Source organism: Crocodylus siamensis, chromosome 5 (genome assembly GCF_052110815.1).
Source record: "Crocodylus siamensis isolate JL-2025a chromosome 5, ASM5211081v1, whole genome shotgun sequence".
NCBI lineage: Eukaryota > Metazoa > Chordata > Crocodylia > Crocodylidae > Crocodylus > Crocodylus siamensis.
Window position 1 is genome coordinate 207,157,152 of NC_143399.1, and position 15,049 is coordinate 207,172,200.

General features: G+C 56.5%; 1 protein-coding gene across 1 annotated transcript; it reads left to right on the plus strand.

Annotated features, from left to right (window-relative positions):
- The first annotated feature begins 2,915 nt into the window (after positions 1–2,915).
- LOC149865270 (uncharacterized) lies at positions 2,916–12,713 on the plus strand. Its single transcript, XM_090048082.1, has 7 exons — positions 2,916–3,044; positions 3,171–3,381; positions 3,964–4,124; positions 4,608–4,734; positions 9,501–9,617; positions 10,797–10,981; positions 11,479–12,713. Exons 2-7 carry the CDS (start codon positions 3,213–3,215, stop codon positions 12,577–12,579), a joined length of 1,860 nt encoding a protein of 619 aa, XP_089904208.1. The 5' UTR covers positions 2,916–3,044; positions 3,171–3,212; the 3' UTR covers positions 12,580–12,713.
- The last annotated feature ends 2,336 nt before the right edge of the window (positions 12,714–15,049 follow it).

The following is a 15,049-nucleotide window of genomic DNA, read 5'->3' on the forward strand; positions in this document are numbered from 1 at the left end:
AGCACTGTTGGGGGGGGAGGGTGGCGAGCGCTGACCAGAGGTTGGTGACCACCCAAAGATGCTGCCAGCAGTGTCAGCAGTGGCCAGTGGTGATTGCTGACCTCATGCAGACGCTGCCAGTGGTGTCAGCAGTGGGGGGGGCTGTTGGCGAGCAGCAATTGCCCGTTGGTGCTGCCGACCGTGTTGGTGCCTTTTCATAGGGGGTGCAGTGCCATGCTCAGGGGCTGCACGTGCGCCCACGTGGACCCCCTATGTGTCACCAGTGGCTTCATGGCAACCCGAGCAAGACGCAAGTCACAGCTTTTCATCTCACCATAGAGAAGTCAAGTGGAAATTAAACATCACCTAGGATGGTATCCTACTAACTAGTTACCCAAACCCTGTGTACTTGGGGGTCACATTGGACCAAGCCCTTACCTTCAAAGCACATGTGAAGAAGATGAAAGGGAAAGTCAGTGCCCGGAACAACATACTTTGAAAGATGGTCACCTCAAACTGGGGAGCGAACGCAGCTACGTTATGAACCACTGCTACTGTCTTGCGTTACTCCCCGTGGAGGATGCATGTCCAGTATGGGAATGATCAGTTCATGCCAAGAAATAAGACTCAGCTCTAAATGACAGCTGTCCTGCAAGAACAGGATATCAAAAGTCAACACCAAAGGATAGCCTGTACCGACTGGCTGGCATTGCACCACCTGATCCGAAGAAAGGTACGGAGCCAAAAAGAAAGCAGGTCCCAGGCATCCACTCTGTGGTCGCACAAGGGTAAATGAATGGCTCAAAGCGTGAAAGAGTTTTGTGACTAGTGTCGTGTTGTTGGACGTGGCAGGGCATGAGCGAGGTTAGGTAATGTGCAGTCAGATGCCCCCACACGGACCTGGACCCCCCAGGAGGACCTTCCAAGAGGAGTGGAAGATGCTATGCCATGCAGAGGCAATACATCCCCTGGGCCCCTGGGCTTGTGACCAGAACAGGTGTTGTTTATAATATCTGTGGGTTAACCCTGGGTTTTTCACATTCATGTTCCCTGCCTCAGTTTTCCTTTCTTGTAGCCTGTCACCATGAGAAAGAACGGGTTAAGTATGCTATGACTTATACCAGGAAGGGCGGGCAGAGGTAACTCAGCTGCTGGGGAAGGGGCCACTAAGATTACAATGGACTGATTTGTGGGTTTTGCGTTTTTTTGCCAAAATACGTCTTTCTCTATATAGAAATAAATATATTACGGGGCTGTGGAAAAGCGCGCGTGGTGGGGGCACGGCTTGCGGCTGTGAGGCGGAGCGTGGCTGTGGGGAGCGGGCACGGCGCGTGGGCCCACCCTGCGGCCGGCGGGCCCTGCCCGGGTGTCCGTCCATCAGTAAGGCTCCGGGCGGCACAGTGCTACGGCTTTTATCATGTTAGGATACCCCCACCCCAGCTCTCTGCCAAGTGGCCCCTGCAGTTCAGCTCAAAGCACACCAGACACCCGTCGCACAGTTCGCACCGCTCAACCGCGCGCCCACCCCCATCCCCGCCCCACCACTGCCCTCCTCCGAGGGTCCACCCCGGCAGTCGATGCCGACCCCTCTCCCCCGGACGAGCTCGGCCCTTTCCTTCCTGTCGGCCCCTCCTGCCCGGCTGTAGCGCCGGCACGTGCCACTCGGCCCGTTTCGCCGTGGGGCCGAGCGTGTTCGTGAGCAGGGTCCAGGTTTCCGCCGCGCAGACCTGGCAGGAGGCGGGCTGCTCGGGGCCGCGCAGAGCCGCTTCCCTGCCCGGGTCTGCGAGCCCTGCCGGCCCCAGGACTCCCCACCCGCCGGCCACGGGCAGTCCCAGAGGAGGGGCAGGTCTGTCTCGGGCAGCCGGACGGACGGACGGTCTGCCCTGCGCTCCCACGGCTGACTCGCCTTGCATGAAGACACAGCGGCGCAGCACCGCGCCTGGGGAGCCCGGCGGCCTCCGGCACGTGCAGCACGGGCAGGAGTAACCCCAGGACAAGCCACGGCTTGGCGAAGACTCCCGGGGACACGAGGGCTGAAGCAGAGCAGAGCTCCGCCTGCTGCCGTGCTGGGCAGCACCCTCCGGCGTCGCTGCACAGGGCTCCCGGCCTGGAGCTCGCCTGCACGGCAGGCCGAGTCCGACAACGAGAGTGCCCGGGCACGGCCCTGCGGGCTGCGGCAGAGCCCAGGGCCAGGGCTCCCCGGTCTTGCAGCGATGCCAGGGCTGGCTTCACGGGAAGCTCAGACAGCACGTGTCCAGGGCCGGGATCCAAACGGAAAGCCCCGCGGGCACCTCAGCACGGCCCGCCCGGGAAGCGCCGGGGGTGCAGCGGGAGCTCAGGGCCGGCCGGCTGCCCGGCGGCTGGAGGAGAAGCCTGGGCGCAAGCGACCCGCGTGGGAAAGACCTCCCGGTCCCCGCTGCACCAGGATCCGGCTGAGAAGCAGGCGCTTCCCTCCGCGACGATCCCCCGCTCCTGCAGCACAGGCCGGGGCCCCGACACGCGGGGCCGCGGGAAAGGAGAAACACAAACACGTGATGGCACGGGCGTCGCCCGGCGCCATGTGCAGCCCCCAGGCCCCTGCCCAGCACGCCCACGGCCCCCACCCCAGAGCGCCGGACCCCCACGGCGGGGCAGCTCCCCTCGGGACACGGCGCCCGGGACAGGCCGCACCTGCACCGGGGGCGGCGCCAACCCTGCAGCCGGCCCCGCCCCGCCCCGCCCCGGAGCGCCCCTGACGTCACGGGCCGTCACGGGCGTCAGGCGCGAGCGGGGAGAGGAGGCCGCCGGGCCCGGGGCTGCCGGGCGGGGCGGGGCACACTGCGGCCCCCGCAGGACAGGCGGTCCGCGCGCTTTGTCCCGCGCCGAGCCGACCCCCCGGGCACGGCGCTGCGGGCCCCACACGGTCGCGGTGTGCGGGAACCGTCCGGGCCCCGGGGGGTGCGGGGCCGTCACCGGCTGAGGCGGCCAACGGACGAAAGCAGGAGCGCGGCGTGGAGACCTGCGCCGAGGCCGTGACCCTGGCCGAGGGGATTCAAGTGGAGCAGGAGGAGGACGAGAAACTGCAGGTGAGCAGGTTTCACCCCGATCGTGGATGCTGCTGTCCCCGTTTCCACGTGTTTGAGGGGTGCTCCCTCCCCGCCCCGTCTCCCCCACGTCCCTGCTCCCCACCGATGCGTTTGTCTCGTCCCCAGGTCACAGGGAGGGGGAAGGTCGAGGACGCGTCGGCAGACGAGATGCAGCCCACGGGGGCGCGGCGGGAGCCTGGTGATGCCTGGCTGGAGCAGCCGCAGGCCCGTGGTGCCGACAGGCCGCTGGAGGAGGCAGGGCAGAGGGGAACCCCGGGGCCTCGGGACCGGCCACCCCGCGTCCCCAGAGAGGAGCCCCCGCCCCGCCAGGCGTCAGGTGAGGGACAGGGTGGAGGCCCGGGCGTGCGAGGTCTGGGTGCCGGCGAGGCCGTCCTGCGCGTGGGGGAGCGGGTCGCGTGTCTGCCCTGTGGGTGGGGGGCCGAGCACTGGTCCCTGCGGGCGGGTGTCTCCCAGGCTGGGACCCTCGGTCTTTCCCCCTGAGTGCAGCACCCAGCAGAGAGAGGCTTCATCTTGCTTGGGCCTTGTCGTGCTGCCACGATACCAGTCAGGAACCTTATTCGTGTCCCAGCAGTCAGTGCTCGCTCGTCCGTTTCTCGTGCCTCCATGAGCCCCCCATGCCCCATAAGGGGCTGGTGCAGGTGAGATTCCCCAGTGTCTCCGTCTGGGTCAGGTAGAGTTAACCCGGGCCTCCGTCTTGCAGATTCCCCCAGAGCAGAGGAGACCTGGGCGATGTCAGCAGACAAAAGCTCCTCAGGCTGGTGCCCCAGACGAGGCCCTTCCCCAGGGCTTCTCCCCGCTCTCCACACAATGAAGCCTCTCCCAGCCCAGTACAGTAGACTAGTGGGGCTTTCCCCATGCCAGTTCACCAGGGCTCACCTGTGCCTTGTCCACCCTGCAGGTGCTGGGACCCAGAGCAAAGCCGAGCAGAAGCCTCCTGGAGAAGGGCCTGTAAACCTGGAGCTGCACAGGACTTCCCCAGGGAGACTGGAGGACAGGGGCTGCCCGACACGTGAGCTGGGCCAAGTGCAGAAGGGGCAGGGCAGGCCTCCAAAGCAAGAGGTGAGCAGGGCACCAGGTTCAGTTGGGGGCGGGAGTACAGCTGGGGCAGAGCCCAGGAGGAGCCAGGGGTGGTGCAAAGAAGTTGGGGAGCGGAGATCTCTGAAGAGCAACAAGCCTGTGGTGACAAACACGGAAACGCACCAGGCTGCATTAGCAGGAGCTCCCTTCCAAGTGCAGAGAGCAAGGGGTGCTGGCACAGGGATGCCTGGTCAGAGCACGAGGTGCTGGGGCTCCCTGCCCCTAAAAGTGCTGCCCCGGCTGCCTCAAGGGGCCGAGCAAACAGAAGGTGCTGAGCTGGGCTAAGTCCTGTGTCCCCACGTGCGTCCACATCACAGGTCAGCTGACTAAAGGGGACTTTTGCACCCCTGCCTGTCGTGGCTAGACGTGCAGTTACTTGTAGTACAGAGTCCTGGCAGACAGGGCTGAGGGGTCTGGAAGCAGCTGGAAGAGGAGACACTGATGGTGTAACGCTTGTGCCTGCAGCTCCAGGAGGTGTTTGAGGACGTGGCTGTGTACTTCACGCAGAAGGAGTGGGAGCTGCTGGAAGACGAAGACAAGGTGCTTTACCGGGACCAGATGCTGAAGAATTACGACGCCCTCATTTCCCTGGGTAAAGTGCTGGTTCTTGCTTCTCTCTGGAGTAGTTTAAAGAAGGCTTACTGAGAGTGCAGGAACAAACCATCCTGATGTGCAGGAAGACTAGTGAGTCTGGCAGAAGAGCAGCTTGTCGTAGTGGGGGGTGACCAGCAGGGCAGCTGCTCTGCAGAAAAGCGCCTGGGTGTGACAGTGGAAAATAAGCTGGATATGAGCCAGCGGTGTGCTCTTGTTGCCAAGGATGTTCATGGCATCCTGGGCTGCATTAGTAGGTGTGTTGCCAGTAGGTGCAGGGAAGTGATTCTTGCCCTCTGTTCAGCACTGGGGAGGCCACATCTGGGGTTCTGGGTTTAGTTTTGGGCCCTTGGATGTGGACAAGCTGGAGAGAGTCCAGCGGAGGGCAGTTAAGGGGGCCGGGGGACATGACTTGTGAGGAGAAGCTGAGGGAACTGGATTTATTTAGTCTAGAGATAAGGAGATTGTTTGGCAACCACTGAGCTTTCCAGATCATGGTGTATGCATGAGAGGTCACCCAGTCCTTCAGTGCATATGCCACGGCAGGAGCGTATTTGTGTGGTGTTTTGTTTTGTTTTGTTTTGTTTTTGAGGAGTGGAGGCTGCCCAGATCTTGCATCTGCCCTTTAGGCCTCTGCAACAGATTCCAAGGCCAGATGGGGTCCAGATGTTTGGTGCCTCCATGGCTGTATTTATATAACGGTCCATGAATTGAACCCAGGTCTTTTGTGTGGCAGACAAGGACTCTGCCACCGAACCACTGGGGACTGCAGAAGCGGAGAAGCTGGTGGTTTCAGTCTTTCTCCCCACAGCTCTGTCAGTGATCAGGCCTGTCTCACATTTCATATTGGTAGATCCTCCTTCTAGGTAAAGTACTTGTTCTTTCTTTTCCCTGGAGTACTTTAAAGAAACCACCTAACCCCGGAGGTGCACAGCCCCACCAGGGGGGACGCCTTGTTGGACCTAGTGCTGGCCACGGGAGATGACCTGCTGAGGGGGCTGCAGGTGCTCGACCCCCTGGGCGACAGCGATCATCACCTGCTGGGAGTCACCATCCAGCGCAAGGTGGCAAAGGCATGCAGTAAGGCAGCGGCCCTAGATTTCAGGAGGGCAGACTTCACCGAGCTAAGGAGGATAGTTGGAGAAGAGCTGAGGTCCTGGAGGGGAGGGGAGCCAGGTGTCCAAGGAGAGTGGTCGCTCCTTAAGGAGATGATCCTCCAAGCCCAAAGGGAGGTAATCCCAACGAGGATCAAAGGGAGCAGGAGAGCACACAAGCCTCCGTGGCTCACCAAAAGCATCCGGGAATGTCTCCTTGCTAAAAGGGAGGCGCACACCCAGTGGAAATGAGGGGCCATCCCCAGGGAGGACTATACTGCGGTTGCTCAGGGCTGTAGGGGGGTCAGAGAGGCCAAGGCGGAGATGGGACTGGGACGAGTGACCCGGATCAAGGACAACAAGAAGTCCTTTTTTAAACACATAGGGGGTAAAAAGGAGGTACCGGGTAACATAGGCCCCCTGGAAGGCACACTAGGAAATCTGGTTGTCCCACCAAATGTCAAAGCTAACCTATTTAACAACTTCTTTGCCTCCGTTTTCCTGAGCAGGGACCAGAACAGCGCCCCCCCGCTGGGCCCCCTTAGGCCCCAGGGGAGGCGCACCCAGGCCAAGGATCAGGGAGGATCTAGCTAGGGAACTTCTGGAGGGACTGAATGTATTTAAATCAGCTGGTCCGGACGATCTCCACCCCCGAGTGCTGAGGGAATTAGCTGCGGTCATTGCGGGACCCCCGGCACGGCTGTACGAGCACTCGTGGTGCTCTGGTGTGGGGCCAGAGGACTGGAAGAGGGCCAGCGTGGTTCCCATCTTCAAAAAGGGGAGGAAGGAGGACCTGGGAACTACAGGCCAGTTAGTCTTACTTCGATCCTAGGCAAGCTGTTCGAGGAAAATTATGCTGGCACACATCCAGGAGGGGCCAGCAGGGGACTGCATGCTTAGGGGCAACCAACACAGGTTCATCAGTGGCAGGTCCGTCAGACCAACCTGGTGGCCTTCTATGATCAGATCACCAAATCACTAGATGCAGGGGTAGCAGTGGACATAGTCTTCCTGGACTTTCGGAAGGCCTTCGACACTATCTCTCACCCTGTTCACATTAAGAAACTGGGGGACTGTGGTGTCGACACGCACACAGTCAGATGGGTCGCCAGCTGGCTGGAGGGCTGCACCCAGAGAGCAGTGGTGGACGGGTCACATTCGACCTGGAGGGACGTGGGCAGTGGGGTCCCCCAGGGCTCGGTCCTCGGGCCCACAGTGTTCAACACTTTTTCATCAGTGCTTTGGACAAGGAGGTAAAAAGCACCCTGTTCAAATTTGCTGACGACACTAAGATGTGGGGGGATGTGGGCACGATAGAAGGGAGGAATAGGCTGCAATTGGACCTAGACAGGTTACAGGGGTGGGCGGATGAAAATAGGATGGGATTCAACACTGACAAGTGCAGGGTACTGCACCTGAGGAGGAAGAACCAGCACCATACCTACAGGCTGGGGAACTCCCTTCTCGTCAGGGCGGAGGCAGAAAAGGATCTTGGAGTCATCCTTGATGCCGAGATGAACATGGGCCGGCAGTGTGGGGACGCGGTCAGGAAGGCCAACCGCACCTTGTCATGCATCCACAGATGCATCTCGACCAGGTCCAGGGAGGTGATCCTCCCCCTCTATGCGGCACCGGTCAGGCCACAGCTGGAGTACTGCGTCCAGTTCTGGGTGCTGCACTTCAGGAGGGATGTGGACAGCATGGAGAGGGTCCAGAGGAAGCCACTCGCATGATTGGGGGCAGCAGGGCAGGCTCTACGAGGAGAGGCGACGGGACCTGAACCTGTTCAGCCTCCACAAGAGAAGGGTGAGGGGGGATTTAGTGGCCTGTGACAAACTAGTCAGAGGGGATCAGCAAGCACTGGGGGAGTCCCTGTTCCCCCGAGCACGACCAGGAGTGACCAGGAATAACGGTCACAAGCTGGCAGAGGGGAGATTCAGACTAGACATCAGGAGGTACGACTTCACAGTCAGGGCGGCTAGGGTCTGGAACCAACTTCCAAGAGAAGTGGTGCTGGCTCCTACCCTGGGGGTCTTTAAGACAAGGCTAGACAGTCACCTTGCTGGGGTCATTTGACCCCAGTACTCTTTCCTGCCATGGCAGGGGGTTGGACTTGATGATCTGCTCAGGTCCCTTCCAACCCTAGAAACTATGAAAGAAACCTCAATGACAATGCAGGAACAAACTATCCTGATGTGTAGGAAGACTAACAAGTATGGCAGAAACACTGATGAGGCCACATCTGGAATCCTGTGTTCAGTTTTGGGCCCGTGGATGTGGACAGATTGGAGAGAGTCCAGCGAGGGCAACAAAAATGGTGATGGGGATTGGGGACATGACTTGTGAGGAAACACTGAGGAAACTAGACTTACAGAGAAGAGAAGACTGTTTGTCAACCAGTGATCTTTCCAGATCATGGTGTGTGCATGAGAGTTCACCTAGACATTCAATGCATATGACTATGCAACTGTTTTTAGAGGAGTTGGTGCTGCCCAGACCTTGCATCACCCCTTTAGGCCTCTGAGACAGATTTCAAAGGCCAGACTGGGCCCATACACCTGGTGCCTCCATGGCAAGTCTTTTGTGTGGCAGACAAGGACTCTACCACTGAACTGCAGGGACTGAGAAAGAGGACACTGAGATGGGACTTAATAGCAGCCTTCAACTATCTGCAGGGGGGTTCAGCATAGGATGGAGCTGGACTGATCTCAGTGGTGACAGATATCAGAACAAGGAGCAACCATCTCAGGTTGCAGCAAGGGGAGTTTAGGGTGGATATTAGTAGAATTTTCTTGTTAGGAGAGTAGTGGAACGGGTTATCCAGAGAGGTGGTGGCATCTCTGTCTTCGGGGGTTTTCAAGACCTGGCTAGACAAAGCCTTGGCTGGGATGATGTAGTTAGGGCTGGTCCTGTTTTGAGCAGGGGGTTGGACTAGATGTGACCTCCTGTTCATGTCTACATTAAGGCCTTTCACATGCTGTGAGATGTCTCCTTCTGCCTTCTTTTGTCCATATCCCTGAGCCCCAAAAACTGTTTTGAACCCAACATTTGCCAACATGTGGACTCATCTCCCCCACTGGGATGATCCTCTCATTGGATGGGATGACTGCTTCAACAGCAAATACAGCTGTAACAGAATCATCCATTCCTGTGCCCTTGTGACAAGGAATTACCCTCTTTGCCAAAATAAAATCTCATTTTAGCCATGTCTCGTGTTTTCATTGCCGGACGCCCTCACTTTAAACCTGCACTGAAAATAAACTCATATCTACTCCTTTGCCTGATATTGCACCGATAAGATAAGTGTTATCTATCCATAAGCATGCCCAATGTCTCTTCTTTTTGGGACCTGGACAACAGTAAAAGCTTTTTCTTTCTGCTTCCTCCTATGTCATGGATCACTGTATCTCCATGCCTAGCCCTGATGACTGTCAGGTTAATCTAAGGTTGGGCTTTGCTATGCCCACCCCTCCTCCACCTGGGTGACGAGGACCATGATCTCTTCAAGGCTTCTCCCTGCAGTGCCTTCTCTTTCATCCCAGATGCCCATTCCCCTTGTCCCTCAAACCCCTAATACAAACCTTCAGTTCCTTGGATAGATCCCCAAATCCCAGCTGGTTATTCTGCATCTGGTACCCTGTCACTAACCCTGTATAACCACTGCCCCAAACAGGATATCAGGGTCCAACACCTGACTTAATCTGCCGCATCCAGCAAGGACAGGTGGAGCTGTGGGTCTGTGAAGATGAGGACGGTGGGGAAATCTCAAGGTCCAATGACCTGCTGCCAGGTGAGTTGTGGCTGTCCCTTCCACCCAACTGCTCTAAGTAATGCTCCATGCCCAGAGTGCCCACCTGCCTGGGGACCTGTCCTGTGCTGCTATTGCAGGGTGCTGACTTCAAGCACAGTAGGTTATGATGTAATGTGTCCAGGCAGGTGTTGTTTCCACTCCCTGAAATTCAAGGATATGGAGACAAGCATCTTTTCCCCCCTTCTCCCTCTAATGACACATGTCATGGGACATTCAGATTTGGTGTCTTGACTTACTGGCCTAGATGTAGTCTCCCTGGGATACTGTGATCTTAAGTTTCCATCTTCACTCAGTAATGTAATAGTTCATCCCCCAGCCCAAGGTAGCCATACCTGTCTAAACACTGTCCCAGGGCATTATGGTGTGCAGAGGCTCTGTGTAGCCATTACCGTAGGACAAGGAAGAAGTTGGGCTCTCCTCCTTCTGCTCAGGCTGACCTGGAACCCAGGAAGCGTTTCATCATGGTCTCAGGGTGCATTAAAGGGCTCCACGGCATGGGTGGGATTCAGAAACTTCCATATGGGCAGAAGTGAATCCCCATGATTTGCACCAGAATTGTCCCCTTCCTGTTTAGTCTCTGTGGCTCTGAGTGTCACAAAGCCTGAGACTCAGCAGAGAGTCCAGGTTCAGGCTCATGCCAAGGCCTTTGACGTGCTGCACACTCCTGTGACATGGAGCCCACCTGGGACCCGTCAGCAGAGGAGAGCTCCATGGACTCATCTCCTGCACCAGACCTTTCCCTGGAAGCAGGCAGGAAACACTGTTCTGCTCCTTAAAGAAGAGAGAGCTGCAGCTCTAAGTCCTTCCCTCCTACTTAGCCTGTTAGACCATGAAGCCATTCGGGTACTACCTTAACGCACATGTCCCACACGTACTGCTCCTAGCAGGGTCTGAGGTGATGGGGCTGACAGCTGGGCCAGAAACTCTTGAGAGTCCTGCTCTGAACTCCACCGAGCAGTGAACATTATCCCAGCACAGGGACCTGCCCTCCCGCAGCCCCAGCACTTGGGGATTTGGCAGGAAGACCTTGTCTTCTTCAGGGAACACAAGGGCCAAGGTGCAGGCCTGCTCTGAGGCCCATGCCAGCTGAACGAATAGCAGTGGTTGCCCTCTGCCAACAGGGTAGGCACTAATCTGGTGTTTCTCTTCTCTGTGCAGGAGGTGCCTGGCTGCTGAGCAGAGCTGAGGAGCAACCTCCTGTGGAAGGGCCTGCAGACCTGGAGCCAGCAGGGACTTCCCCAGGGAGTTTGGGTGAGATGGACTCCCTGAGACCTAAGAAGGATCAATGGCACAAGAGTCAGGGGAGGCCCCAAAAGCGGATGAAGAATGTAGCAGTGAACCAGGTACCATGTCAAGTTGGGTGTGAGAGTGGAGAAGGGGCAAAACCCAGAAAGAGCCATGGGTGTAGGGAAGAATTTGTGGAGCTGAGAGACCCAAATAGCTGCTGGAAAGATGCACTGCATCCCAGCAAAGGCAGTGGGGAGGGTGTCAGAGGGAAGCAGGAGCTCACTGTCAAGCACCGGGGCAAAGCCCACACTTCCTCCAAGGTCAGAAAAATTTTTAACTGCCCATCCCTCCTGGCTCTTCATAAGATAAGGCACAGTGGGGAGAAACCCCACGTATACACCAAGTGTGGGAAGAGCTTCACCTGCCTCTCAACACTGGTTACTCACTGCCCATCCCATTCTGGAAAGCTACCCCACCGCTTCACCTCATGGTTGAAGAGCTTTGTGTGACCCCTCAGACCTGGTCAAGTACCTACATGTGCAGAGGGGGAAATGTCAGGCACAGCTGTGTCAAGCGTGGCAAGACCTTCACCCGTTTCTTCTTCCTGTCTCAGCACCAACACACCCACCTGGGCAGGAAGACGCACCGCTGCACTGAGTGCAGGAGGAACTTCACCTGCTGGCAAGACCTGTCCCAGCACCAGTGTGTGCGGCACCATTGCACCAAGTGTGGGAAGAGATTCAAGCAGCTCTGCAACCTGGCCAGGCACTGGTGCATGCACACAAGGGAGAAGCCACTTGAGTGCTCAGAGTGTGGGAAGAGCTTCACGCGATCCTCCTACCTGGCCCGGCACCAGCTCATCCACACAGGAGAGAAGCCACATCAGTGCTTAGAGTGTGGGAAAAGCTTCAACTTATCCTCTAACCTGGCCCAGCACCAGCGTATCCACACAGGGGAGAAGCCACATCAGTGCTCGGACTGTGGGAAGTGCTTCACCCAATCCTCCAGCCTGACCAAACACTGGCTCATCCACATCGGGGAAAAGCCACATCAGTGCTTGGAGTGTGGGAAAAGGTTCAGACAATCCTCTAACCTGTCCCAGCACCAGCGTATCCACACAGGGGACAAGCCACATAAGTGTTCAGAGTGTGGGAAGAGCTTCTCTTATTCCTCTAGCCTGGCTGAGCACCAGCGTATCCACACAGGGGAGGAGGCATATCATTGTTTAGTATGTGGGAAGAGCTTTACCCGATCCTATCACCTGGCCCGGCACCAGCTCATACACACAGGGGATAAGCCACATCAGTGCTCAGAGTGTGGGAAAAGCTTTAACCGATCCTCTAACCTGGCCCAGCACCAGCTTGTCCACACTGGGGAGAAGCCACATCAGTGCTCCGAGTGCGGGAAGAGCTTCACCCTATCCTCCAGCTTGAGCAAACACCGGCTCATCCACACAGGGGAGAAACCACATCAGTGCTCAGAGTGTGGGAAGTGCTTCAGTCGATCCTCTCACCTCACCCGGCACCAACTCATCCACACAGGGGAGAAGCCCTATCAATGCTTGGTGTGTGGAAAGAGGTTCAACCGATCTTCCAACCTGGCCCAGCATCAGCTCATCCACACCGGGGAGAAACCACATCAGTGCTCAGTGTGTGGGAAGACATTCAACCGATCCTCCCACCTGGCCCAGCACCAGCTCATCCACACAAGGTAGAAGTCACATCAGTGCTCAGAATGCGGGAAGTGCTTCCTCGACTCCTCCAAACTGGCCCTGCACCAGTGCATCCATATCCCATTTTCCTGCCAGCTATACAGGAAGGGCTCGGGGATGTATACCTGCTCAGCACCCGCCAGTGTCTGCATCCAGGGAAGCGGGCTCATGTCGGTGTTATACAGCAACAGTTCACCCTTCATTCAGCCCTTCTAGGGTACTGCAGGATCTGAAGGACACAGAGGCTGGCTTCCCAGGTTCGATGCGTGTGACGGGTTAAAAAGAAACACTCCAGGCAAAGGCCAGCCCGGGTGCTGGGGGAACCTGTGAGGAGAAGATCTTTGCATCAGTCTTGGAGCCTGTGCCATCCCCATCATTCTCCAAAAGCAGCCAGTGCTCCCAGGGGGAGAAGTACCTGCACAATAGGTGCCCTCCCCAAGATAGCTGGCTCCAAATGATTGCCAGAAACTTTGGCTGACTCCCAGCATTGACTTCCCTCCTGGTCCAGGGTCCTTGTATGTGCACCTCTAGAGTTGCAGGAAGGAGGAAGTGCTAGGGAAGCATTTCCTGCCTTCCACCCTGAACTTGTGTTTCCTCCCCAGGACATCACCCTGTTTCCAGGCCTGCACATGCCCATTGGGGTCTATAAGAAACTGCTACAGTCACCCTGTGAGTCCAGTTTTGACAGTTTTTTCTTTCCAGCTCCTCATTAGATCTCTGCACCGGCAGGTGCCAGCTGCCCCCTGCCCTCCTTCCCTTCATGCCATTCTCTATAACAGGTTCCTTGGTAATCAAGCCCCAGAGCTTAACATGATACACCTGTGGTTGGTCTCTATGTCCTCTGCAGAGCTGTGAAATGGGAACAGACCAGGGCCCAGAATCCTTTTCATGGAAGATCGTTCTGATTCCTCACTCCCTTCCCTTTCCAGAGGATTCACCACAATCCAGGGGTTTTTGCTAAGCCTCAGGAGCAGGAGTTGGTCATATATGAGGCATCAATCCCATGTCCTGCTGTGCAAGAACCCTTCCCATTTGAATGAATCTCTGGCCAGGGGGAAGTAGAGTCTCTTTTCTGCGTTACATGCAATAGTGGGGGTAAAGGAAGTGCATCCTGTGACGGGTCCTGCCTCTTATTGAAGGGTGGAGAAAGTATGAAGGCATCCTGTGGGTGAAATGCAGTATGTTGTAATCTCCCATTGGCAACAGTGAGGCTCCCTCCTGTGCCTAAGCCATTTGGCTCCATGAGTGTCCTGTAGGGGCTACTGCAAGAGGTTAAAAGCCTGTCCTAGGGCCCTGAGAAGGCTTGAATAGGAGTACAGGGAGGTCCCAAAATACACTAAGGACCCCCACTATCTGAAATGGGTTAGGCCCCACACGGGGATGCAGCCAGTCTCATTAACTGCAAACAGAAAGGCCAAATGTCTGCTTCTCTCCCACAGCTGCTCCAGCAAATGAATGGGAACATGGGACAGTCCCACTGAGACCCTGCTGAGAGGTCAGGCCTCCACTTACTCCCATGGCCACAGCCAGGTTATGCTCCAGTTCCTATTTGCTGATGGCGTTTGCACCAGGAGGAATGAAGCCAGTACAACTTCCCTTTTGATTTCTCTCCCCTTGGTTCAGATTGCAGAGACCCAAAGGGCTGCTGAGCAAGGTGAAGTTGGAGGTGGTGATTTAGAGTCCCACTGCACTTCCCACATCTGGCAGCCTGTGTCAGGTTTCAGACTGTGTATAAACCTGCCTCCATTTTCCCCTCTATTACAGCATTTAGGAAAATAAACTTGTGACTTTTGAATGAGCCTCATGTGTTTGGCAGGAGGGCTGGTTTGTCTTGTTGTTCAAGGTGGACACAGGAAGAAGGGAGGCAATGGGACTTTGTTCAACAAAGTGGGAGTTCCCACTTGTGACTTACAAGTCAACAGGTGAAAGGGAAGGAACAGGTAAAAGGTAAGGAAACAGCAACTTCGTGGTAACTCACTGTGCACCTTAATTCCCTGCCACCCCTAACATCTCCAGACGTGCTCCCCAAACAAACTTTTAGTCCCAGATTGCATTCACACTACACTAAAATATTTGCATGTGGCCAAAACACTCAACTAGAGGAAGCTTTGCTGGGGTTGGCCCTTTCCTTGTCCCACTGTGGTTTTCAGATCATATAGAAATGGGAAGACAGGTGCTCTTTTCCAGAAAGTAGAATATGTTGCTAATCTGACACAGGGACTTTTGGAGCCTAGCCCCCTTTGAAGTCACATGACATCCTTACACCACCTTGCCAGTGCCTCTGCTGCCTTCACTTAACCACTGCCTCAAGTCCAGGATGGTGTTATCTATACACAGGGTAAGATTTCCATGCCCCTAGGTCCAGACAGACCCATGGTACTATGTTTATGCCATAACTTCCTGTTAACTAGGCACCCTGGAAGGGAGAAAAACATATCAACTAATCACCCAATATTTTGGTGGTCACGCTGGG